Below are 27,485 nucleotides of genomic sequence, written 5' to 3'. Positions count from 1 at the left end.
AAAAAAGATCTTGTTACATCACACATTCAGGGATACGTCACACCCGTGGTTATGTTTCGTTAGCATCTATAATTCAACTCTGTGTGTGTGTGTGTGTGTGTGTGTGAGAGAGAGAGAGAGAGAGAGAGAGAGAGAGATGACTTCAGTTCTTTCACAACATGCACAGAAATACACCCTTTTCCCGCCCACGACTAATGCAATAAAACTACTGGAATTACTAGGAAGTAAATGCAATCATTAAATGCAAGGACAATACCAAAATTGATTTTCCTCTAAAGCTTTGGGTATGGTTGCAGTGTTATATTCCATAATCACAATAACAGTTGCAGAATTTGCAAAGAAAAAAATCAAAACTGAAGACCAGACAAGCCAGACACATCAGCATTATGTAATCTAGCGTGCATGACCATATATGTATGCCTATAAAAATTTCAAAAATACAGACAGAAATGTATGTTATCGACCAACATATGCTAAAAATGAAATGAAATTAACATTAAGTGTCTACCAGTAAAATACATCAAGGTGTTTAGTTTTCGATCTAGTATATCAGGAATTCCAGTTTATCACGTTGATTCATATTGTTTGCAATGAAAGTTCCATGACATATGTCGAGTTTTGACATTTGAGCATTTGAATTACACAGCAGTGGATGGAAATTCATTTTCCAATGTCGATTTTAATTGTAAATTATAATTGAGGAATTGAACAGCTGTGTTTGACATTTCAGAGCTTTATGTCGAAAATTTCAATTTCACATGTTGAATGAAATTGTGCTGAAAGCTTCATTGCATATGTCGAGATTTTATATTTTGTGTGCTCAATTACACAGCGGCCGTGGTTGAAGTTTATATTTCCTATATCAAGGTTTCAGATTTAATTGTTAAGTTAAACAACGGTGGCTGGAAGTTCCATTTTATATGTCAGAAATCCAATTTCACGTGCTGAATCATTGTTGATATTGTCTGGCAACCATATCTATGTTATTTAAGGACACTTTAATCTTTTTGTGGCTGCTTAAAGACCCTCGACTTTATGTTGTAAAACTCGTACGGCCGGTCCAGTAGTTTGAAAGTCAGAGGACACAAGCACGTCGGAGGTTGCTCTTGTTGGTGGTACGTAATCGTGATGCGATGCCGAATTCGGTTTGCCCTTTGTTATTCAACAGCTGAATATTGCCCTCCTGTCTGGACTCGATCGCCCCATACCAAGCTAACTGACGTCCAGCTCAACACAACAACGGGCATAATTATGGAACGCCAGAGCTGTCTTAAGATGAGAATATTTATTATATGCTGTGCTTTTGTACTTATATGATGTGCAAACTTCTTTATATGCTGTGCATTTGTACTTATATGATGTGTAAACTTCATTATATGCTGTGCATTTGTACTTATATGATGTGCAAACTTCATTATATGCTGTGCATTTGTACTTTGGAAACACTACATTCTACTCCTTTACCATGACTGCCAGTACTCTGCAACATTCCTCCACATCTCCGTTGCCAGGAAGCAACCACAAAACTGCTGACAAAGGTTCATGCCAGTGATAAACTTCCACTGTACATGGAAATCATCTCATATCCAGCAGTACGCTTGGCTTCGAGACATCCAATCTGGTTAGGTTCGTTGCCGGAGGATATGACAGCTAATTCGGCATGGAGTGATGAGTGGTCTTCAACAGATGTTTTAAACCACTCCTTCGTAGCTGAGCCATCTGTCAGCCCTCCTGTCTTCAACCTTCCATGACACCTGTGGACCAAGCTGAACCGTTTCCGGACAGGACAGGGTCATTGTGCAATCAGCCTTGTCCGATGGGGCCAGGCAAATGACTCTTCCTGTAGCTGTGGTGTCCTACAGACCAAGTCACACATTGTGAACAACTATTTACTGACGAAGTTCCCCAGTGGATTGCAGGCTCTACGCCTTGCTAATGCTGACTCTGTTAAATAGCTGGGCATACACTGCACACGATAAATAAAAAATCTGTCACGTTTACTCAGCCCCAGTTCAAAAGTCGTGTATAAACTAAGATATTCTTACAATTCATGGTTTGATGTATAAACATAGCCGCAGGCTAGAGTTAATCTCTTACGCAAGGTTACCGTGACCAGAGAGAAGATCTTGGATCGGCACAGGCGATGGCTCACGCGACTTCCCACCTATGTGTTACAGCTTAGCCATAGGATCAGAGGAACCCGCGAGGGAGCGGGGCGTGTTCTAAATCCGTCCCCACGTTGACAGACAGCGATAAGTACATTGTCCGCTAAATTTGATTGGATCGGGTCAAAGCGACACCCAATCGGAATTGTGATAACAATTTCAATCCGAATTATGAATGCTAACTAGCAAGCAAAAATGTAGTCTCGCCTAGGAAGATTGCTGAGCAATATAGTGTTACTTTGAGAAACCCACTCGTAATTTGGTGGTAAAACTTAGAGAGGAGATTCTATGGAAAGACAAGGCTTCGTAAAGATCAGTAATTTATTTGCTCGATTCTTGCAGAATATTACGGCATTGTAATTGTAATTATGTGTAGTATTTATACTTAATTACTATGATCGCTTAGTAAGTATTATTACATTTATAGTGTTTAATTTACATGCGTATTTGAGAAATGAGTTTGAGCATTATGTAGAGAATTATGCAGATTGTTAGCTTGTGGTCAGAATTAATATTGTAACTTGTTATTAGGTTACTTCGCAGTAAACTAGTGCATTTATTCATGTGATATGTTAGATTTTACACATGCTTAGATTGTGAATTTGGAAAATGGTTGAAGTGTGTAAGATTAGTTAATATGGATATATCAGAACATGGATATTTGAATATTTGTGTACTTTGTATGAGTTGTAATGTAAATAAATGCATCTGACAAGCCATCATAGTTTACTGTATAAAGATTTAAAACAACAAATACACAGCGAGAATATTTAAGAGATCTAACACAAAAGTGTAATAACCGAGGCCCCATAAGGGTTGAGTCCCGAGCCATATGGCTCCCTCTGATAGGGTCATAGCCACAATCAGGCCCAAAGTCCAAAGTACGAGGGTGCATGTCAACAAACGAATTCTTTGCTTTGTTATGACTCATTCCAGGAATGAACAAATCCATCATGGAGTTTTGAAATCTAGCCAAATGAAAATAAATTAACCACAACCTTACCAAAACAACAGTCACCAAAGTGTTTAGTAAATGAAAGAAAAAACTTTGACCGAAACCTTAACGCAATCACATGGGCGTGGTAGCGTGTCGTAGAATGGCCTTAGCTTCATGATATTTGCCCCCCCCCCCACCACCACCACCACCACCAAGTATGAAGAAAACTCATCCAGTGGTTTCGTAAATGTAAGCAAACAAATAAAAACCTTAACTCAAATATTCTATGATTGTGATCGCGACCCTAAGGTCAAAGGGCATGTATTGTGTGTCAACAAATGAAATCTTGGTTTCATTATAACTCATTCCAAGTAAAAAAAAAACAAAAAACAAATGCACATATCCATTGAGGAGTTTAGGAAATATAAGTCAATGTAAACACTTTAACCATATCCTTACTTAATGGTACAATATTTTGCATATATTTTTTGAGGTACATTCTGTCGTGGTCAGCGTGACACGTTACCATTAAAATCGATTTATGGGCTAGGCATGCAATAACTTTGCAGCTTGAAAATGGTCAATTTCTCTTGTTTGGATGTATGATTGAACTTTGATTAGAATCCGTTCGATAACGGCGAGACAGATACGTTAACGTAAGGTCATTTAGAGGGAAATAATGAAGATAACTCAAGCTAGAGCTAAAATTTGAGGAAATCTGGGGCCATTTGAAATAGGTGTTATAAAATGATATTTTCCAGAATAGTTATTAATAAAGACGGTTTAGAGAGAATTATTCTGGCTTCGATGGGAGTGTTAATATTGTCGGCAGTTAGATAAAGTTAACCCTGGTTGGCTAATTTAAACGGGGGGTGAGTACCCAGACGAAATTCAAGGTTTAAGTAATCTCCCTTGCGAAATTAGTCTAAAGTCGAAGATTCTGTGGGAAACCAGAATTTAGCTCCGAGAAAAATTAATAAGCAATTTCTTTCGTTAAATAAATCGTCCAAAGAATGTGGGTCTTGAAGAATTGAGAGACCCGAAACCAGATATTGTCTTAATAACATAGAATATGCATTGATGTAAGTATGTCTTTATTTGTTTAATTTATTCGTTTTAAATTCATATTTAAATTTTTCTTTAGTTCAGAAAATAATTGTTCATTAATCCGTCTTGACTGTAATAGAAATCATGTAGTGCAGGAATTTCATGCATTGCTCTGATACGCATTGTAAGTTTCTTAAAGATTTTATACATTTCTTGTAATACAAATTGTGAGAATTCACTTATGTGTCTTCTATGTCTGGAAAAGAATGTAAATGTATCGCTAATTAGCAAGTAAACGAGAATAGATGGTGTTAGCACTAGGAATCTGTCGACTGTGATAGTAATTTACAGTACACAGCGGGCTTAGTTCTATTGAATTGCGATAAGAAAATATCTCACGTAAAAAGAGCGGGAATAGTGTTCAATCCCGGAGGTAAAAAACCTGACACGAATTTAGTTTGGATATATACTGTACAGCGCAAAAAAGCGCAGTCTACAACCAGGACGGCTGATGACATGAATAGACTAGATGTGTGTGTGTGTGTGAGAGAGAGAGAGAGAGAGAGAGAGAGAGAGAGAGAGAGAGAGAGAATACGAAATACGGCAACGTCGACCTCTCACCAACAGTGATTTGGAAAAGACCAGAAGCGACCAGGTTACGCTGACATGCCAGCAATCTGAGTTCGATCATTCACTCGATTATATGATTAATTTGTTTTATCGATTAAACATAAAGGATAATTGATTTTCACCTTCATTTTGTAAGTATTTCTATGATAAAGTGAATCATTCAAATTTCCTGTTCAATTTCATTTTGTTCATGTAATTGATAAAATTTTATATTTTACATACGGGAGGGGGATCGTGTTATTCTATCATACATCTTCTCTCAGATCTCTGTAATTCCATCTATTAATTTCATATTTTGTTGTTTACTCTGTCATGGCAACAACACCGTGGCCGATTATCTCCTAGATAGCGATAACCAAAACACCATAAGGAGTGGAGATCTCAGATTATCCCACCTCTGACACTTACTGTAAACTTTATTCAGCTGTGACCTTGTCTCCAAGGTCACATGGGATGAGCAAGCATGTCCCAGAATGGATTGTCTTAATTTCTTTTAATGAGGAGTGACAAGTTTGATGAGAATTTAAAATGAGTTTATGAAACAGTAACAACAGAAAAGCCAACCAAAGTGTTAATAAAAATTTTCTGTGAACATAATACAATGTAAAAGAGCTAGTGGCAAGTGTTAGAATGGGTTGTTTTATGGTCATAATTATGTATACTCAGCACGACCAGAATCTTCTAAGGGGTTTAGCAAATGTACGCAGATTAAAAATTGTAACAAAAACATAATCTGATGACAACGCAAATTCTGCCTTCTAAAAAGTGACTACTGTGTCTCGCTTACCACTAACATGGACTTGAAAACAGAAAATTGAGTGAAGTACTGAAGGGTAAAAAAAGATTATAGTGACCTACTTTATTAGTTCATATATATGATAGTCATACTCTCCTAGATATGCATCTACGTGTAAAATGGTATTGCTCTGGACTAGATATACGAGGGGAACTGATCTAAAACAAACCCAACTGAAGGTAACATCTCATTAGAAGCATTTCAGGTATAAAATTTAAATTAAAAAAATATAAACATTAAAATCATAAAAGTTACTGACGACCATGCTTTGGCAGGTTTTGTTAGGGGAGCCAGTACATTCGTCCATTCATAGAGCAGACAGTCGGCCCATGACAGCATTACAAACTACATGTAATATAATCAACATCACACAGAATAAAAACGTGCAAGAATAAATACAGGAGTACACATACAACAATTAATTCCATTGTGATGGGGATTTCTTGCCACAGGAAATGGAACTTTCAACAACCGCAAAGAAAATCTGAAAACTCGTGATATGAAATCGAACTTTCAATACAAAAAATTTGATTGTGCGTCTGAAATTGGAATTCTCGATATTCAACGTTGAAAATGCAACCATCGCTATGAAATTTAAAGACTAAAAACTAAGTGTTCCACATAGAAAATTAAATTTTCAACTAACTCTGCGACATATGAAATTAATTTTTCAATGTAACCTTTCGACTCGACGTGTGAAACTAATTCTCCATATAAAACATTGCAATTTCAACCACCACTGAGTAATTCAACATATGAAATCTAAAAGCTCGACACAGAAAATACAACTTTCAACTAACGGACTGTAGTTCCACAGAATAAATTGCAAAACTCGAAATATGAAATGCAACTTTCAACACCAACAATTTGACTTAACATGTGAAATCGAGTGTTCGACATGTAACATCGAAATTTCAACTGCAACTTTCTCATTGGGCCAGGTTTTGTCCGCTACGGATCCTCATACAAAGATACTGCAATGTTTACTTAGAGTCTCCATTCATGTTTAAAGAAATGAAAAACTAAGAAGATATTCGGTTTGCTAGGAGAATCAGCAAATGTACAATGATGAAAATATTAACTGTGAATATATGAAAATTGTATTACTCAAGTCACACTATGCAAATCTTTATAATGATTTTGTACATTTAGTTTTTACTGCACAGCAACACAAATTGGCTATTTAGTGCCAAGGAAATTAAAGTGAAGTGCCTTGCCCAATGACACCAAGGTAATCAATCCCGACTGATTCGATGGTGGGATTCCAACCCGTAGTTTATGTTATCAGGATCCGTATTGCGCTTGTTTATATGTCGGGTCTGCATCGACCCAGATATGCCTCGGATTTGGGTATATGCAGCTTTATTACGCTATGGTAGAGAGAACAGCATGTGAAACAGATAAGTCTTTGCTAAACTGAGATGTGGTTTTGTAAAGCTATAACGTTTATTGGTGGTGGTGGTGAAGGGGGCGGGGCTTGTACACGTTGTCACTATTTATATATGTAAGTAGGGGTGTGATCCATTCTTTCGTTTTGCATCATTTTACTAACCACCAAGATCCTGTAGTATATATTTAGCAGCTATTGCATTCATGTCTCCTGGTCTGCTCGGAAACTAAAGTAGCAACATGTAAATGATTTATACACTTTTCATCGAGATGACCGCAGTGGAATCCAGTCTATCGCAATTTAGTTGTGGGCCTAAAGAAGCCTACGCCGTAAAGATCGTTTCTTCTCCGACGAAAACTATTCAAATCGCCAAAAACTGCGGCAATTTGTGTTTAATTTTTAACTGAAAAAAATGAGTATACATTATCAATGAACCTGGATCGGATCTCAGACAAATTACAATGTAACTAGATTTTCAGGAATGCAAAAGAAACTCGCCTCTCTCTCTCTCTCTCTCTCTCTCTCTCGTCTTACAGAAACTTCGGACAATCATGTATGACCATTATTTTACATACTCGATCCCATACATATCAGGTATGTAACAACAATTACATACAAAACAAAACAACCTGTTTTTTCAATCGGTTGGTAAAATTCCGATATTTTAAACCGGTTTATGACACAACTTGCTTAAGTCGAGCCATCTGAATATTTTAAGCGTTGATCAGAGATAAAGTGACACAATTTTGAGAAGATCTCGTGTCTTTAGGTCTTAATCTATTCAAACTTAATCTATACAGACATTTCATATAAATATTATTAAATATATTATTACAGGTGTCTTATGTTACGTGTGTAGGCTTGACTAATCAGTAACACAAGAAAGAGTGAAAACGACAAGCTTTATAAAAATTTATTTCCCAGGAAAAATGCTGTAAAAATATAATAATCTGAACTCACGGTTTTAAAAATCAAATCCAAAAGTAATCCAAGAATAATCCACGAATAAAATTTTAGAAGTCCTAATATTGAAATGTTCTAATGATTCCAAGTTCGAGTCCCGACGAAGAATCCAAGATGGAAGGCGATGACGTATGATGTAGCCTCTGCTGTGTTGAAGTCTACAGTTCCTTGTAGAAACACAATAATTAATCCTTCGGTTTTAGAAATCCCAAATATTTTTTTAAACAAATGCCCTTGTTCACGAGTTCTGTATGAATACAGTATTATTTCCAGAGAAACGAATGAATCTTTTAGAGTCCAAATAATCTGAAATCACTTAACATATAACTCAAAAACTCAAAAATTCCATACTGGTCACAACAAAGAAAACAACTTGACATCAAGTGTTTTTATGCCCGGACTCTGATCTCTCTCTCTCTCTCTCTCTCTCTCTCTCTCTCTCTCTCTCTCTCTCTCTCCCTCCCTGTCTCTCAACATCACTATTAATACTAAGTATTTCGCAATTTTGGAAATGCCTAATTGCCAAATAGAGGATCAGGTGATCATGTTTACATATATATAAAAAATCACGTAGCCCCTGTATGCCCTTGATAAAAAACAATCATTTTACTCCGAGAAGAAAAGTCGTTTACTTGACCCTCAATCAAGGCCAGGAACTAAGTCAAAAATATAAACAAGTGTTTCTATTATTAGGTATCTAAGGAAACATTCAGGTCAAACTGAATTTCTGAAAAATATCAAATTCCTAGTAAACAAAATTACATTACATTGACATGTAAAAGAGACTCCAAAACCCACAAACAATCAAATCAAATCAAAACAAACACAAATTAAATCAAATATAAATTAAATCAAATATACGTAACACTTGCCCCATAAAGAAAAAGAAAGATGTATATGATAAAGATTTTTGTTCTTACCACAGACTAATTTTACAAGAGGTTAAACAGAACTTATATAAATTACACCCAGTGTACGTGAAATAATACATTGTTATACACGGGAAAGTGCATCTGCTATTAAATTATATTTTCAATTGATATGCCTGATGTCAAGATTATATTCCTGTAACAACAACCTCTATCTTAGTAGTCTTTGATTTTTATTTTTCATCTTGCCGATGAAACTAAGGGGATTGTGGTCACTAACACAATAATCGAAGAAGGAGCTGAACTAAGGTAAACATCAAAATGTTGCAATGCCAATATCAAAGACAAAAATTCCTTCTCGACTGTTGAATAATTTCTTTGGTGCTTATTTAATTTCTTAGAAATATAGCACACTGGATGATCAATACCATTTTCATCTTCGTGAATCAAAACTGCTCCAACACCAACATCACTTGCATCAACAGACAATTTAAAAGATTGGCTGAAATTTGGAGCTGTAAGAACTGGCACGCTTTCAAGTATGGCTTTCAACTTGTCAAAAGCCGCCTGACATTTTTCAGTCCAAAGGAACTTGTTTTTCTTACTCAATAAATTTGTCAGAGGTTCAGCATATATAGAAAAATTGGAACAAAGGTTTCGATAGCATCCGGCCATACCCAAAATCGCATCAGTTGCTTTTTTTATTTGCAGGCACAGGGAATTCAGAGATAGCCTTGACCTTAGCATATATATGTTTAACTCGTTTATGTCCCACGATGTCCTAGAAAAGTTACACTAGCACGGCAGAACTCACTTTTAGATAAATTAATTGCCAAACATGTATCTGTGAGTCTGTCAAAGAATTTCCGAATCGTTGCTCAATGTTCTTTCCCGGTGTCATTGTAGATGATGACATCAAAGGTAATCATATTCATGAGATGTTGAAATATACATGGCGACCCTTTCATCCCAAACGGCATTACTTTATATTGGTAAAGTCCACCTGGAGTCACGAATGCCGAAATTTCCTTTTCTCTTTCCGTTAATGGAATTTGCCAAAATCCGTTCAGAAGGTCAAATTTGGTGACATACTTTGCATTCCCGATCTTATAAATACAGTCATCGATTCATGGTAATGAGAATAAATATGTTTCTGTCACACTATTCAACTTCCTAAAATCAGTACACATACGGAAGTTTTATCTGGTTTTGGAACAATTATGTATGGTGAACTCCAGTCACTTTTACTGGGCTCTATAAAATCGTTCTCCAGCAAATCTTGAATTTCTTTTTTCAAATATTCCTGTTTGAGAGGGTTCATCCTGTACATGTGTTATTTCACAGGTTTGGAATTTAGAATTTCAACGTCATGGAAAATTTTGTTTGTTTTTGTAGAAACATCTGGAAATAAGTGCTCATATTCAAATAACTGTTTAAGTTCATTTCTTTCTTGCTCTTGCAAATGTGAATGTTTCTGGTCCAGATCTTTCATAATTTCTGAATTCCGAAGATTTGTCACTCCAATATCAATAGAATCCGATGATATTCCTTCACTTAAATCTTCAATGAGTGGGACAGGTACAACAAAATTTATTGCATGTTTAACCTAGCTATCTCTTTCGATATACTGGTACTCCTATAATTTATTTAGATCCCAGGAACACTATTATTATTATAATTTAACTCCTTCATTTTCTTCTTAACTTTGTAAGGGCCGTAATATCTAATCCGAGGAAATATTTGAAGAATGAGTAAGAGAGACATAACTCCATTATTACAAAACTCAAAAGTTCTCTCCTCTATAGTTCCGTCAAACCATAATTTCACTTTTGACTTGAATTGCTGAATGCCAGATTCAAGCATAACAGGCTGGAAAGTTCCAGACCTAAAACTTGACTTTGACCCGATTTGATAGAGTTGATAAGGCCAAACTAAGTAAAAAGAACTTTATCGAAGCTTTTACTGTTTTAGATTTTATATTCCTCAAGGGCATTGCCTCTGGAAACCTTGTTGACGAACACATAATGGTCAACAGGTATTGGTTACCTGACTTGGTCTTACGTAAGGGACCAACACAATCTATCATACTTTTACTAAATGGTTTGTCAAAGACAGGAATAGGTTGTAGATGAGCCTTAGGTATTTTCTGATTAGGTTTTCCTACCATTTGACAGGTATAACAATATCTACAGTATTTACTAACATCACTTTGGATTTGTGACCAATAGAAGTGAGTCAAGATCTTGTGATTAGTTTTATTGATCCCTAAATGACCAGCTAAAGGAGTTTCATGGGCCAGACTAAGTATTTCCTGTCTGAAAGGTTTTGGAACTATAATTGAATAGTTCACTGACCATTCTCTCATCAGCAGGTACATCGGGAGGTCTCCATTTTCTCATAAGAATTCCATTTTTAATGAAATAACAGACAGGAACTTCAGTGGCTTCAGTTTCAATAATAGCCCTTTAAAACAAACAGGCGATCTCATGTTCTTTTTACTGTTCGACGACAAGTGATTGTCGTTTATCACCATGATTAGAATAAAGAGAATGCGTCGTTAAAAGAGGATCACTGCGATCAATACATTCTGATTGATGCAAACAAGGAGTGAAAGTGACCTCATCAAAGCCTGACCAATACATGTGTCAGCTAAAGGAACACTTTCCTTATCAACATCATTCTCAAGAGCTTTCTTTGACAGATCTGGCAACTGCACAAGCTGGAAATAATCAGGGAATTCTTTTTTAATTGAATCGACTTTCTGATCCAAGCAAGGCTTGTCAGTTACATGTGGACTAACCACAACCTTGACTCCAGCTAGGTCATTGCCTAGCAATAAATGAATACCCTCAACGGGTAAAACAGAGACTGTTCCGCATGTCACGGGTCCTGAGACTAAGTCTGATGACAAATTTACACAATGGAGAGGAACATTAACAAAGCCGCACTCTACTCACTGAATAAGAACACTCAAATTAAAAGAAGACTTCTCAGAAAAAGCCAAAGTACCTGACAATAAAAAACTGAGAAGCTCCTGTGTCCCTAAAAATTTTGATAGTGATAGGATTGGCCAAATCACCCAAGAGTGATATAGAACCCTTCGATATGAACGGTTGATAATTCTCCATAATAAAATCAGACTGGGGTTTATTTGACCCAAAAAATGTATTGCTTTCAATACATGATCGTGACCTTGACCTCTTAGATATAAGAGCATTTGGAATAGGTCTTTCTTGACTCAGATGCCTAGTTGTCAATTTTTAGCAATCAGAAATAACGTGTCCTTTTTCTTGCAATAGGCACACGTAGGAAGAGACAAGGATCTTGAATCAAGCTTCTCTGAAGTTTGATTTTTAGAAGTTGTGCCAGTTTCAGTTTTGGAAGGGCTTATATTAGGCTGAAATACTTTTCTGCCAGAAGATTGTTGAGTAGAAGTCTTATTTACAAAAGGAACTTTATGAGTTAAAGAATACTCATCAGCAGCTCGAGCAGCATTTTCTAAGGTTTCAATCTGATGCTCGTCAAGATAAGACTTAATATCACTATGGACACAGTTTTTGAAATCTTCTAGTAATACAAGTTGTTTGAGACTTTCATAATCTCTTTCAACTATCTTGGCTAAGCACCATCTATCAAATAACTGCTCTTTTCTCTAGCAAAATCGACATGAGTTTGTCCAGTTTGTTTTCTATAGTTTCTGAATTTTTGCCGATAAGCTTCAGGGTCTAACTCATAACCCCTTAAGATGCATCCTTTAACCGTATCATAGTCATCATTTTGTTGAACTGACAGTGAACGGTACATATCACTGGCTTTACCAGTGAGTACACATTGTAATAATTTAGTCCAATGGTCCCTTGGCCATTTCAAATTTTCAGCAACTTTTTCAAAATAAGGAAAATATCTGTCTACTTCTTTTTCTCTGAAAGGGGGAACTAATATAATATTCTTTGCAAGATCAAAACATAAATACGTATTTGAAGTATGAATGTGCTTAACACTTGCCAGTTCCATTTCTTTCATTCTAAATTCATGATCCCTCTCTTCCTTCTATCTTTGCATTTAAATTTGTTCTCTTTGTAATTGCATTTGTCTCTCTTTCTCTTTTTCTTCTGCCTGTAAATGCATTTTGTTTTCTTTCTCTTTTTCCTGTTTCTCTCTCCTCTTTCTCAAATTGTAACTTTATTTTTCTTTTTCTTTCTCCAGTTTCATTTGTACTTTTCTTTTTCCAATTGCATTTGTTCTTTTTCTTTTTCCAAATGCATTTGTTCTGTTTCTTTTTCCAATTGCAATTGTATTTGCATTTGTTTTTTCTCTTTCTTCTTTCTGAAATTCCAACATCCTCAACACCAATTTCATCTTGTATTTTAATTCGAATTACTTCATTTTTATCTCAAAGTCTGATACAGGCTTACTGATCGAAACTAAAGCACTTTTGTCCAAAACATTCTTTTCTACCAAATACTGAATCAAAATATTTCTTATTTCTTGTTTCGTTAAGGAAGCATTTACCTCAGAAAGATTGTATTTTCTGACAAGTTGAATCATTTTATCTTTTTGAAAATATCTAATTGTTCCAGGGTAGGATTTGAAAGAAATATTTCCACTTTTGATTACATTTTAGAAAAAGCTTGCCGATTTCACTAAGATTTAAAAAACAAGGGAAATTCAAATTTCAAAAAACAGTTTTCTGAAATATTCTATCCAAAATTCAGAATAATCCCGGATGATCCCCCAATTATTATGTTACGTGTTAAGGCTGGAATAAACAGTAATATAAGAAGGACAGAAAACAACAAGCTTTTAAAAAATATAACAATTTATTTCCCTGGAAAAATATTGTAAAAATAAAAAATATGAACTTATGGTTTTAAGAATCAAATCTAATTATAATCCAAGAATAATCCACGAATAAAATTTTAGAAGTCTCAATATTGAAATGTTCTAATGATTCCAAGTTCGAGTCCCAACGAAGAATCCAAGATGGAAGGCGATGACCTATGATGTAGCCTGTACTGTGTTGAAGTCTACAGTTCCTTGTAAAAACACAATAATGAATCCTTCGGTTTTGGAAATCCCAAATATTTTTTTTAAGAAACGCCCTTGTTCAAGAGTTCTGTATGAATATAATATTATTTCCAGAGAAATGAATTAATCTTTTAGAGTCCAAATAATCTGAAGAAACTTAACAAATAACTCAAAAACTCATAAATTCAATACTGATCACAACAGAAAAAAACAACCTGACATCAAGTGTTTTTATTTCCGGACTCTGATATATTTCTCTCTAAACATCACTATTAATACCAATTTTGGAAATGCCTAATTGCGAAAAAAAGGATCACGTGATCATGTTTACATATAAAAAAAAATCACGTAGCCCCTGTATGCCCTTGATAAAAACCAATCATTTTACTCCGAGAATAAAAGTTGTTTACTTGACCCTCAATCAAGGCCAGGAACAAAGTCAAAAATAGAAACAAGTATTTCTGTTGTTAGGTATTTAAGGAACAATTTAGGTCAAACTAAATTTTCTGGAAAATATAACATTCCTAGTAAACAAAAATTAATTACATTGACATGTGAAGAAAATAAAAAGACTTCAAAACCCACAAACAATCAAATCAAATCAAACACAAATTAAATCAAATATAAATTAAATCAAATATACGTAACAAGGTGTCATGACTCACCAGTTCCGCCTACAAGCGATTGTAAATAACTTTCCTGGAAGCAGTAGGCGAAAATGCCGTCCAAACATAAATTAAATCAAATTTACGTAACAAGGTGTCATGACTAACCGATTCCGCCTACAAGCGATTGTAAATAACTTACCTGGAGGCAGTAGGCGAACATGCCGTCCTTGAACGTGTGTTCTTTGTAAAATGCAGGACAAAAGCCATTATGTAATGCATTTTGTCAAAATTTCAAGCTTAGAAGTTTCATCTGGTATAGAAATCGTATTTTGGTTTTATGATTAACAGAGCAAGAGTGATATTTTGGAGGTTAGTCTTTTTCTGTCTTGTGTTGTGTGCGTGAGAGAGAGAGACAGACAGACAGACAGAGGGAGACAGACAGAGAGACAGAGAGAGACAGAGAGAGAAATGAGAGATTAATTTAAACAATGAAGACGGAAATATATATATATAAAAAAACGAGTAAACATTGCATTTAAGGTATTTTCCTTCAAATTGAGATTAACGAGGGATTATAACAATGGCAAATTTGTCTGTTTATTCATGATCTTTATGTTTAGTGCATGGGTATTCATGAGCAGAAAGATCAACAGAGTGCGTAGGTGGTAAATGAGTGATTATGTGGTATTAGAGCGAGTAGGTGGTAAATGAGTGAGTAGGTGATAAAAGAGTGATTAGGTGAAAACGTGAAGTTGCCAAAAAGAAAGTGTACTGAAATTCTCTCTCCAGGTGTGTTTCGAGAGGAGAGCATTGAATGCGACAATGCGGAACCTAAACCGACTTAACCGGGGGAATATAGCCAACAATAAAGGACGAGCGAGTGATTAATCTTATATGCTCTAATTAATACTAAACATATATTTGACTTTTAAAAGAAAAAGAAACGTAAGAAAACAGCATAGATGGTCTATTTCAAGTTTTCAAACACACATAAAAAGATGATCAGTGTGGCTCCGTAACCAGCTATTTGATTACAACATTAGCTCTGCTTTATTGGAAATGTTGGTGAGTCAAACTATAGTCAAGCTATCATCAAAATGTCCATCAACCAACTTTTTAATTCATTCTGCCTGGCATGCTTTGATATGTATTTTAATTTTGCTGTGTTACTTTTTCTTCTATGTATAAATAGCGCATGTCTGAGAGTCAATTATCGGCACTTTAAATAGACAGCCATACGTATCAGCAGTACCTTAGGTCTCACTGGATAGTTTCGTATTTTGACAACCCCCTAATTTTTAAGGTAGAAGGCATGAACCTAGTTATCACAAGCCTAGCATTTATAAATTCACACATAAGCTATATCTACAATGTGGTTTAGATTTACTTTGAGTTAGGCTTGGAAATGGGTTGGCTTGTTGGTGACTGCCTGTCACAGTTAGATGAGCAGAGGAGATCAAATGCGTAACTTGGGCTGCAAATGAGCTGCCGACTTGACTTACGTATTTATGTGTGTCTGCTACATAGGTAAATATCTAGAAATCTAGATGGTTGATGGGTGATGAAAATTATGCTAATTTATTATAGTACTAGTGAACTTTATTCATGCATAAGGCACATACTGATTCTTTTAGCTGCCTTGTCACAGGAAAATATTCGAAATGGCTATTTCTTGTCAAAAATGAATGTAAAATTTAGGGGTTGGTGGCAGTGTTGGTTCAGTATAAAGCCACCAGTTGCATCAGGAATTAATCTTAATCCTGCAGTAAAAAATCTCACATGTATGCATTCTACAAAAATCATTAGTTTGTTTTTATTTGTATCTTCAGTGTAAAATTATTCTCATCTTTCTGTAGTTGGTCATTGTTGGATGAAAATTCACCAGATAAACTGTCAGTGAGACCTTAACAGTAGACAGGCAATTCACAAGGGCACCACGCATTTATTATTCAAATGGTAATAAATGGAAACGATTAGCCTACCTAGTCAAATTGATATGATCCCACGAATTAGTTATCACCGTAGCAACAGTTTCATGATCTGCCATCTAAAGTGACGTAAACAGTCTACTTGGAAGTAATGGAAGCCGTGTCATTAGAACGGAGGTTGCATTATTGAAAATAAACAAAACAAAATACTTGACATTGTTTATCGTAGAGTTAATATAGTTGCAAACAGAAGTGTAAAATGCATGTAAGCAGTAGAAAAAATGTGTGTGTGTGTGTGTGATTTGGATTTTTAACGTAGCTTTAACAATTGTTCAGTCATATCGCTACGATGTCTACAGTGTGACAGTTTATAGTGATGTCTAGCACTGGGGCATCATGCCGCAGACATGTAACATGATGTCCCACCCAGTCACATTATCCTGACACCAGGCCGACCAGTCATAACTTAACATCTTAATGCTGAGCGCCAAGCGAGGCATCTGTTAGTACCATTTTTATAAGTCTTTGGTATGACTCGGCCGGGGATCGAACCCACGACCTCCCGCATCCGGGGCGGACGCTCTAACCACTAGGTCACAGGAGCGGTAAAACAAAAATTCTACTTTTCTTTGTCGTTCGAAACTGCCCTTACGTAGGTAAACACCTGCACAGGTCGAGTGACCTCGTGGTCAGCACGTTTTGAGTTATTAACGCAGTGAACTTTTCGAAGAATTTTGGACGAAAAAACAGTGAACAGTTAACTTGTATAAGGCTTGCGTCACAGAATAAGATTTAAATTTTTTATATATTTTGTTCTTTTTGCAAATACCAAATACCTTCAAAAATTAAACTAAAAGAAGGGCGATAGTTTCTGTAAGAAAGATGACGATGTCAGGATGTGGCGAGAGAGAAGCGAGAGAGCCATCTCGGAAGCAGTTTGGACGTCGGTTGTCATTTAGAACACTTGGCGATTTTCTGCGAACAGAATGCAATTTAGGCCCGAAACTCCGTCTTTTGTCTCCGTAAATACAACGCGATTTATCTCACAAAATCTGTGTTGCAAGAGCAATGTCAGCGTTTGTAAATTGTCCTCAAAGTTTATAAAAGTCACTTACATAAGAGTTTCAAAATATTATGAGATTGTTTCAAGAACTGTGTTGAATTAAATTGCCTACCTCCAGTATTAGGTAACCTCGGGAGGATGGACGATTTGCATAAGGGGATCTAGACTGAAATCGTGTTCAAACTGCAGTGGGAGTTGCAAATTTGATAAAGGATGTGCGTGTGTGTGTGTGTGTGTGTGTGTGTGTGTGTGAGAGAGAGAGAGAGAGAGAGAGAGAGAGATATTAGGATTTTAACGTAGCTTTAACAATTGTTTAGTCATATCGCTACGATATCTGCAGTGTGGCAGTTTATAGTGATGTCCAGCACTGGTGCATCATGCCGCAGACATGTAGCATGATGTCCCACCCAGTCACATTATCCTGACACCAGGCCGACCAGCCCTAACACTAACCTCTTAGTGCTGAGAGCCAAGCGAGGCAGCTGTTAGTAACATTTTTGTATGTCTTTGGCATGACTCGGCCGGGAATCGAACCCACAACCTCCCGCTTCCGAGACGGACGCTTTGACCACTAGGTCACCGGAGCGGTGATAAAGGATGAAGAGCTTGTGCTGATCTTAAGATCTATTCCCAGAAAGTTCTTTGAACACATCTAACTCTTTTATTTGAAAATTTTGATTGCAGCGCACAATGAACTAAGAAAATAACATTTTTTTTATAGCATTGACTGTATTTTCTAATTTTTCTAAGAGGCTGTTGAAGCATTTATCAAATTTGTTTGAGACTAACATTACAATTTGTTTTTATTTGCATGGTAGCTCATACAAGGCTGAAGTATTTACCGTTTTCATAACCTCCTCTGGCGCACAGACGAATTATGTTTTGAGCTGTATTCTTCATAATTAATTAACCGCTTTTTACCTACTAAATACCCACAAACAGTCATAGGCCCATTCACTCATTCAACAAGGAAATTCTGCCTTTTTCGAAAACTTTACACATCACAAACTCAGGACCCTGCATAACACTACAACTGTCATTCCACTGCAGCTCTATTCCAGGCGAGACAGAAGAGATTTCGGGCTTGATGATTTCAATCGGTTCAGGAATAAAGAAATCACATTTATATATATATATATATATATATATATATATATATATATATATATATATATATATATATATATATATATATATATATATATATATATATATATATATATATATTATTGGGCAGCTATCTGACAACGAAAGGGTTTGTTTCATAAGTAATCAGCGATTTCTTGAGATTATTGCATTGCCTTTAATTGTGAACCACTTGTGTAGGAACGGAAGAAAGCCGTGTAATTAACTGTTGTACTGAACAGACGCCTCGCTTTACCGGAAAGGGTCTTGTACAGTTGCGGGAGAGCTGATTGACATTAGCAGAGTTCTTGTCTGTTATATAAACATTTTACCTAATGAACGATGATTCAAGACCGTTGTTTCAAGACATTAATCTAATAATACCGTGGTATCCCAAACGATATTTATGAGAGGGGTGTCTTTCATATTCCCATCGAGTTAATTAATCCCATCTGACGTTTCTGATACTTCAAGACAGTTTTCCAATTTTACTGCAAGCCGAAGAATTTGTTTAATGTGAGCACAAAAAAAACCCACCTTGTTTCAGCCTTTATTGTTAAAGGAATTTCATTCCAATTTACAGTATCATGCATCCCAACCTATAAATACATATTCATCCCAACTTAATAAACACATAATTATTCACCCAAACTTATACAACTATATAATCGTTGATCCCAAATTATAAATACATATAATCGTTCATCCCATCCTATAAATATATAGTTATGCATCCCATCTTATTGTTATGTATATTTGATTTAATTTATGTATGATTTAATTTAATTGTTTCTAAGTTTCAGAATCTTTTTGTTTTAATTACATGTCAAAGTAACGTAATTTTGTTTACTAGGAATTTGATATTTTCCAGAAAATTAAGTTTGACCTAACTCTTTTCGTCATAATAGAAACACTGTTTCTGTTTTTGACCTAGTTCCTGGCCTTCATTGAAAATCAAGTAAACAACTTTATTAAATTAATTTTTAATGTGTGAATGATAATGGTGAAATCGAGGCTGTATTGGACTACGTGCCATTAGACTTGTAGATACCTTCTAAATCATTCTAGAATGTGGTCAAGTGACCCTCATCCAGGAATCTGATTTGCGTCTCGAGTTACTGTATAACGTTTGTTTACAGAAATTTTTCTCGGCTGGACTTTACACTGAAAAGTGTTTCTGACCAGTTTGGAGTTAACATTTTAATTTTTATTCAAATTATTTGGATTCTAAAAGATTAGTTCTTTTTCCTGGAAATATTTGAGTGCTCATACAGAATTCTTGGATAAAGATATTTCTGTAAATTTTATTCGGAAATTCAAACACCGGAATAATATTGTCTGTGGAATAAAAAAAGAACTGTAGACGCTACAGTACCATACTGGTTACAGTATACATCATCGCCTTCCATTTTGGATTTTTTGTCGGGACTCGAACTTGAATTCATTAGAACATTTCATTACTAGGACTTCTAAAATTTAATTCGTGGATTATTCTTGGATTATTTTTGGATTTGATTCTCAAAACCGTAAGTTCTTTTTTTTTTTTTCATTTTTACAGGGAAATAAATTATTTTTTTAAATTTTTCAAAGCTTGTTGTTTTCACTCTTTTTTTTTTGTTACTGTTTATTTGAGCCTAAACACGTAGCACTATAAATAAGTAATCATGCATTCAACCTATAAATACACGTAATTATTCATCTCAATCAATAAATACGATAATTATTCATCTTCCAACCTATAAATACATACAATTATGCATCCGAACCTATAAATACATATAATTATGTATCCGAACCGATAGATAAATATAATTATGAATCCCAACCTGTAGATAGATATAATTATGCATTCCAGCTAATAAATACAATTATGCATCCGAACCTATAGATAGATACAATTATGTATCCCAACATATATATATATATATATATATATATATATATATATATATATATATATATATATATATATATATATATATATATATATATATATATATATATATATATATATATATATATATATATATGTACCGGTATATAATTACGTATCCCAACCGATAAATGCTTACATTTTTCATCCCAACCTATAAAACATAATTATTCATTCCCAACCTATAGATACAAACATTTATTCATCCCAACCTGCCTAATGGTTAGAGCGTCCGCCTCGGATGCGGGAAGTCGTGGGTTCGATCCCCGGCCGAGTCATATCAAAGACATAAAAATGGTACTAACAGCTGCCTCGCTAGGCGCTCAGCATTAAGAGGTTATTTACTGACATTAAGGAACGTAATACAAGTGATTTGATTCGAATCAAGAGAAAACATTACTTATGATAAAGTTGAATTAATTGCTCAGGTACTTCAAACATCAGCATATGAGCAAAATAAAAATCACTTCAACATGGAAATCATCACAAGCAAAAACTGTGGTATAAAACTCTGGTTTGAAGGTTACCTGTATACTAGGCATGATTATGTTAGATCAAGCAATATTATAAGTGCACACTCCGGTGGCCTAGTGGTTAGAACATCCGCCTCGGATGCAGGAGGTCGTGGGTTCGATTCCCGGCCGAGTCATACCAGATACTTACAAAAATGGTACTAACAGCTGCCTCGCTTGGCGTTCAGCATTAAGAGGTTAGTGTTAGGACTGGTCGGCCTGGTGTCAGGATAATGTGACTGGGTGGGACATCATGCTACATATCTGCGGCATGATACCCAGTGCTAGACATCACTATAAACTGTCACACTGCAGACATCGTAGCGATATGACCGAAAAATTGTTAAAGCTACGTTAAAAATCCAAATCACACATACACACTCATCCCTACCTATAAATACATCTAATTAATTTTCCCTACAAAAACGAATAACTTGTACATGCTTGTGTGTGTGTGTGTGTGTGTGTGTTCTGCTGCATTCACGTCTATGGTCATTCATTACAACCAAATAAGATTTTAATAACATTAATGACCAATGGCTTGGCAATGGAGGTGTCTATCGCTTGAGTATACGACTAAACTCTTTTTTTTGTGCCCTAAACTAACTATATTGGGAACTGTAAGATCCATCAACGAAACTGCGTTGCACGTATCTTTCACAGCTTATTGTAAATATTCCCAGAAGTTTTACTATCCATATAATTCAGAAAGTCGTTAAGACACAAGAGTGACGTATTGCCATTTACATCACGAAAAGTGAAGTACAGTGGGACCACCAGGAAGGCGTCCAACTCTCTCTACAGTGGAATCATCTGGAAAAGATCATGAAACAAACCCTTTCGTTGTCAGATAGCTGCCCAATAATACAGGTATTATATATATATATATATATATATATATATATATATATATATATATATATATATATATATATATATATATATATATATATATATATATATATATATATATATATATATATATATATATATATATATATATATATATATTAAGAAATGTGATTTCTTTATTCCTGAACCGATTGAAATCATCAAGCCCGAAATCTCTTCTGTCTCGCCTGGAATAGAGCTGCAGTGGAATGACAGTTATAGTGTTATGCAGGGTCCTGAGTTTGTGATGTGTAAAGTTTTCGAAAAAGGCAGAATTTCCTTGTTGAATGAGTGAATGGGCCTATGACTGTTTGTGGGTATTCATTAGTTAAAAAGCTATTAATTAATTTTGAAGAATACAGCTCAAAACATAATTCGTCTGTGCGCCAGAGTAGGTTATGAAAACGGTAAATACTTCAGCCTTGTATGAGCTACCATGCAAATAAAAACCATTTGTAATGTTAGCCTCAAACAAATTTGATGAATGCTTCAACAGCCTCTTAGAAAAATTAGAAAATACAGTCAGTGCTATGAAAAAAGTGTTATTTTCTTAGTTCATTGTGCGTTGCAATCAAAATTTTCAAACCAAAGCGTTAGATGTGTTCAAAGAACTTTCTGGGAATAGATCTTAAGATCTGCACAAGCTCTTCATCCTTAATCATCGCTCCGGTGGCCTAGTGGTCAGAGCGTCCGTCTAGGAAGCGGGAGGTTGTGGGTTCGATCGCCGACCAAGTCATGCCAAAGACTTACAAAAATGTTGCTAACAGCTGCCTAGCTTGGCGCTCAGCATTAAGAGGTTAGTGTTAGGGCTGGTCGGCCTGGTGTCAGGATAATGTGACTGGTTGGGACATCATGCTACATGTCTGCGGCATGATGCCCCAGTGCTGGACATCACTATAAACTGCCACACTGCATGCTTGTTTGAACAATAAAATCTTTTGAAAGGGGTCCAACCGTCTGTATAGTGGGAACATCAGGAAGGGGTCGTGTTCTCTGTACAATGGAATCACATGGATAAGTTCTTTCTGTCTGTATACTGAAATCATTTAGAAGAGGTTTGCTGTCTCTTTAGTGGGATCATTTGGATGCGATCCTACTTTCTTTATAACAGTGTCATTTGGAAGGAGTCAGACTGTCTGTACGCCGGAATCATTTGGAGGGGTAAAAATTGTCCGTACAGCCGTGATATCTTGAAAATGTCATTCTCTCCTGGACGGGGTTCAACAGTCTATTGTTCTTATTGGAAGAGGTCCTACCATATTTACAGTTGGATTATTTCGAACGGGCTCTACTGTTTTTCAATTACGATAACATGGACAGGATTCTACTGTATTCGCAGTGGGGTCATTTGCAATTGGTCTACATATTGTGTTTTAGAGTGAGATCAGTTGGAATGGGTCTTACTGTCTTCAGAGCTGCATAATTTGGAAGGTATCCGTTTGAAAGGGGACTTGCTATCTTTACAGTAGGAGCAATTAGAAGAGGTTCTGCTGCCTGCATAGTGGAAATATATGGAAATGGTCCTACTTATCTTAACACTGGGATAATTTGGAAGGGTGCTGATCTTTAAAGAGGGTCACTTGGAAATGATCCCTCAGTCGTTATAGTGATATCATATGGAAAGAGTCATGTTGTCTTTACAGTGGAATTGTTTGAAATTTATCTCAATTTAATTCCAGTGTGTCATCATTTATGGGGATCCTATTCTCTTTACAGTGGGATTCTTTGGAATGGGTCTTGCTGTCGTTCCAGTAGGATCACTTGTAAGGGCCTTATTCTCATTGCATTGGGGTCATTTGGATGGGGTCGTGTTGTCAATCCAGTGGGATCATTTGGAAGGAATTTTATTATCTTTGCAGTGAAATCATTTGGATGGAGTCCTACTGCTTTACAATTGGGTCATTTAGAAGGGGACCTTTTGTCTTTACAGTTGGGTCATTTTGATGAGGGTCTTTTCTCGTTACAGTGGGGTCGTTTGGATGGAGACTTTTTCTCTTTACAGTGGGGTTCTTTGTAAGGGGACATTTGTCTTTAAAAGTAGTATCCTTGGAAGGGGACATTTTGTCTTTACAATGAGATTAATTTGATGGTTGGGTCTTGAATTCAATGTGTACAGCAACCAACAAATCTACGAATCTAAATCTAAATGATCGATCACCTTGAAAGTGGAACCTACATAACCTCGATCGTTGAATGGCAAATTTAGTCGGTGTTTGCCCATTTAATTTGCTAGCACGAAGGCTAAAGAAACAATATATAGTGATTAACGTATGTCGTAGGATCCTTTTAACAAAATGTTTGTTTTTGTCTGCTCTAGTTTCTATACCTACTGTAACAGTACTGGGGCAGAGATGCGACCGAGACTATAAGCACTGACACCGGATATGAGGATACCAATCAACACAAGCAATATGATCAGTCTAATCGATCGAAAAGATCGATCTCAGTCTCGTGTTACCCCCGATATTGAAAATAATGGCATGTTAAAAGGAGTTTGAAGTAACAAAGTGGTCTGCTATGGAACAAATTACTTTCTCCGGTGAAAGCAATGTTTGATAGAAGCCAAATAAATCTATGATTTTAATGATAGGACAATATTTCTGTCACCTGAATGGAACAGTTGATATTACGTAGAAGTTAATAAACTATGAATTAGTGGAGATATAAGGTGGGAAACCAGAGAGAGAGAGAGAGAGAGAGAGAGAGAGAGAGAGAGAGAAGAGAGAGGAGTAAGGAGAGAGGATTCACTTTCTAGAGTATGCTTAATCTATATCCGATAGGAAGAATATCAGCAATTTGTCTCAAACATTATATTGAGCACTCACTCACCCATTTCTTTTAGTGCTTCCTCAAAATTTTCGCTCCTATCAAGTTTCCAATTTCCTCCCAATTGTGCCTTGATTTCTGCAAGAGCCATAGCGGTTCAGCTTCCACCTCGTCTCCGAAATTCAGAATTTGGGTTATAGTTCCTAGCAGAGCGACAGAAGCAGACTACAGATTGCAGCAGATTACAGAGTGGGTTTTGTGTGCAGGCCGCCTCTACCACGAACACTTCAACCTATGGAATTTGAAAATTTATTAAATACATACTGATACAAGAATAAATATGGTACTTTAGAAATGTACTACGATAGGATGCGCGTGAATCTGTATGAAACAGAAATATATATATATATATATATATATATATATATATATATATATATATATATATACATACATACATACATACATACATACATACATACGGGGCCCCGAGTGGCCGAGTGGTCTAAAGCGTTCTTCGTTACGGATCACTGCCATCTCACCTCTGTCTGCGTGGGTTCGAGTCTCGGATTCGGCTAATGTGGGTATGTGAGAAAGCTTGCCAGTAGCTTCTCGTGGGTCGGTGGTTCTTTCCCGGGTTTTCCCGGGTTCTTCCTCCACCATTAATACTGGCCGCCATGTATAGCCAATCGCGTGCTGAAAAATGGCGTTAAACCCAACAACAACAACAACAACATACATACATACATACGAGTCTCGGATTCAACCAATGTGGGTATGTGAGAAAGCTTGCCAGTAGCTTCTCGTGGGTCGGTGGTTCTTTCCGGGGTTTTCCCGGGTTCTTTCTCCACCATTAATATTGGCCGCCATTTATAGCCTATTGTGTGCTGAAAAAAAATAGCGTTACATCCCACAACAAGAACATATACTGATGAAGTCCATCTAAATTAAGGATATTTCGCTTCTTTCACTCTTATAACTGATACTATTTTTGGTATATGCTAATAATGTATCATCAGAAAATTCTCGATTGCTTCGCTGGTACATACTCCAAAAGTTTAGAGGTCTGCACAGAATCAGTTACCGTACGAACGTTAATTAGTTTTGATTCTTAACAGCTTATTAAAAGACCCAGTCGTTTCTTTTTCAACCCCATTAATTACGCACGCAGAGAAAGTGAAAAGAGATGATGGTATCGTTGATAAAGGAAGATTACTGTCGGGTTCTCTTTTCGCTTAACATCCTCGGTTTGGGGTGCAAAGATCTCTTATTATATTCAGCTTTAGCCTTGTTAATACAAGCAATCCAATACTGTCGGGAGCACAAGTATATTTACATCATGCATTGTCGGGTATCCATTATACTACTAGAATCAACCATTCCTAAGAGAGATAGTCCAGTAAAGAAGTACTCTTCTGTTTAGCACATTAAAACTACTAAAACGCAAAAGAACCCTTATTTAATAAATAAAATCTAATAAAGAGGGCAGTCTGGCATCTTCTTAAATCTGGACGAAACAAAAATGTCACTGAATGCAGAAAGATACGGTTAGTCCCTCACATAATTAATATGTTTGCATTTTTCCTCGATGTTATGAAAATATTTGCCTTTAAACACGTGTCCACTAACTTAAATGGTTTGGCGGACTTCATTCAGCTGATTTTTCTAAATAATATGTTGTTTTTTTTTCTCACCATAATCCCTGTCAATAACGTAAAGACTATTTGAAAATGTTCTGGTCAAAGCGTCAGACACACATCCCAGTGAACTAGGTCCAACTTTTAGATGCGCGAATATAGTATATACACAGTGGCTCATTTGATAAGGAAATCACTGCCATTCTGAGAAGAATAAAATGTTTTCTGATAAGCTTCCCAGTTTTCTCATAGTTCAAAGTGCCATAGTTTAGATCTGCCAGGAATTTATTTCAGCCTGAACGCCACGAGTAAATTATTAGACTGGATATCTAGACAATGGAATAAAAGATCTTGTTTTTTATTTTCTGAAAAAGTTATGTTTACACAGAAGCTTTTTTATTAATAAAAAAGACAGTTGCTTGTAATGGATATACGGCCTCTACCAATATAAAAACTTTGTACATTGACGTGTATTTCTTTGGTACGAAAGCACCATTTTTCAAAAGACATCGATTCACACTCCTAAAACATCCAGGAAAAACAGCAGGTCCCCTGGATTGTCTCACTTATATATGGATACGTATCAAAACAAGTATATTGGTGCCTAAAATCATTGAAGAAAAGATTACAATTATAAAACCAACACGGTTCAAACGTTTCTAGGAATTTAATTGTGTCTGTGGAAGTGATTATAAGCTATGTCCTTTCTTGTATTTCATATATACTTAGCAATTCTTGCCAGCAAAGATTCTGACTAAAGGCTCTTCTCCAAAAATTGCATTGCATAAAGATGTATTTATTGTACTGCCACCATAATACCACCCACCCACCCCGACTGCGTTATCTCTTCCATTAATCTATTTTAAAATACAAGTATGCTGCATTACAGGAAAGTTGGTATATTTAAAAAAAAAAGTGTAAACTTAATGCAAAATGAATTTCTCAACGGGTATCGGCCATTAAATGGTGCGTCCCTCTACACGTATGCAGTAATCATACGAGGCCAGAACACCAGGCTAGCTGTTGTGTTTGCTTCGTACTTAATGACAGTCTTTTTCGTACAGAATGGAGAGATCGTAAAAGAAGCTGTTCCCAGCAAGGGAAAGACTCCAATACCAATACCACCTGTTAAAGCTTTTACAAATTATTTCATTTGTACAAGTTTCATTTAGATATAAATAAATATACAAAGTCTCT

General features: G+C 35.9%; 1 protein-coding gene across 5 annotated transcripts in view; it reads right to left on the bottom strand.

The window, feature by feature from the left end:
* The window catches only part of LOC149775749 (cellular retinoic acid-binding protein 2-like), a 52,624-nt gene that overhangs the window by 21,352 nt on the left and 3,787 nt on the right, over positions 1-27,485 (bottom strand). For all 5 annotated transcript variants that reach the window (XR_016416609.1, XM_089944232.1, XM_089944234.1 and 2 more), the window contains one exon: positions 24,715-24,943. Coding sequence is in view for 4 of the 5 variants with exons in the window: in XM_089944232.1 (XP_089800358.1) it covers positions 24,715-24,802 (88 nt within the window). In the remaining variant the exon portion in view is untranslated. The remainder of the gene's footprint in view (positions 1-24,714; positions 24,944-27,485) is intronic.

The sequence above is a fragment of the Sinohyriopsis cumingii genome, chromosome 19 (genome assembly GCF_028554795.1).
Source record: "Sinohyriopsis cumingii isolate HCF-2022 chromosome 19, ASM2855479v2, whole genome shotgun sequence".
NCBI lineage: Eukaryota > Metazoa > Mollusca > Bivalvia > Unionida > Unionidae > Sinohyriopsis > Sinohyriopsis cumingii.
This window is presented reverse-complemented; position numbering and strand designations above follow the sequence as displayed.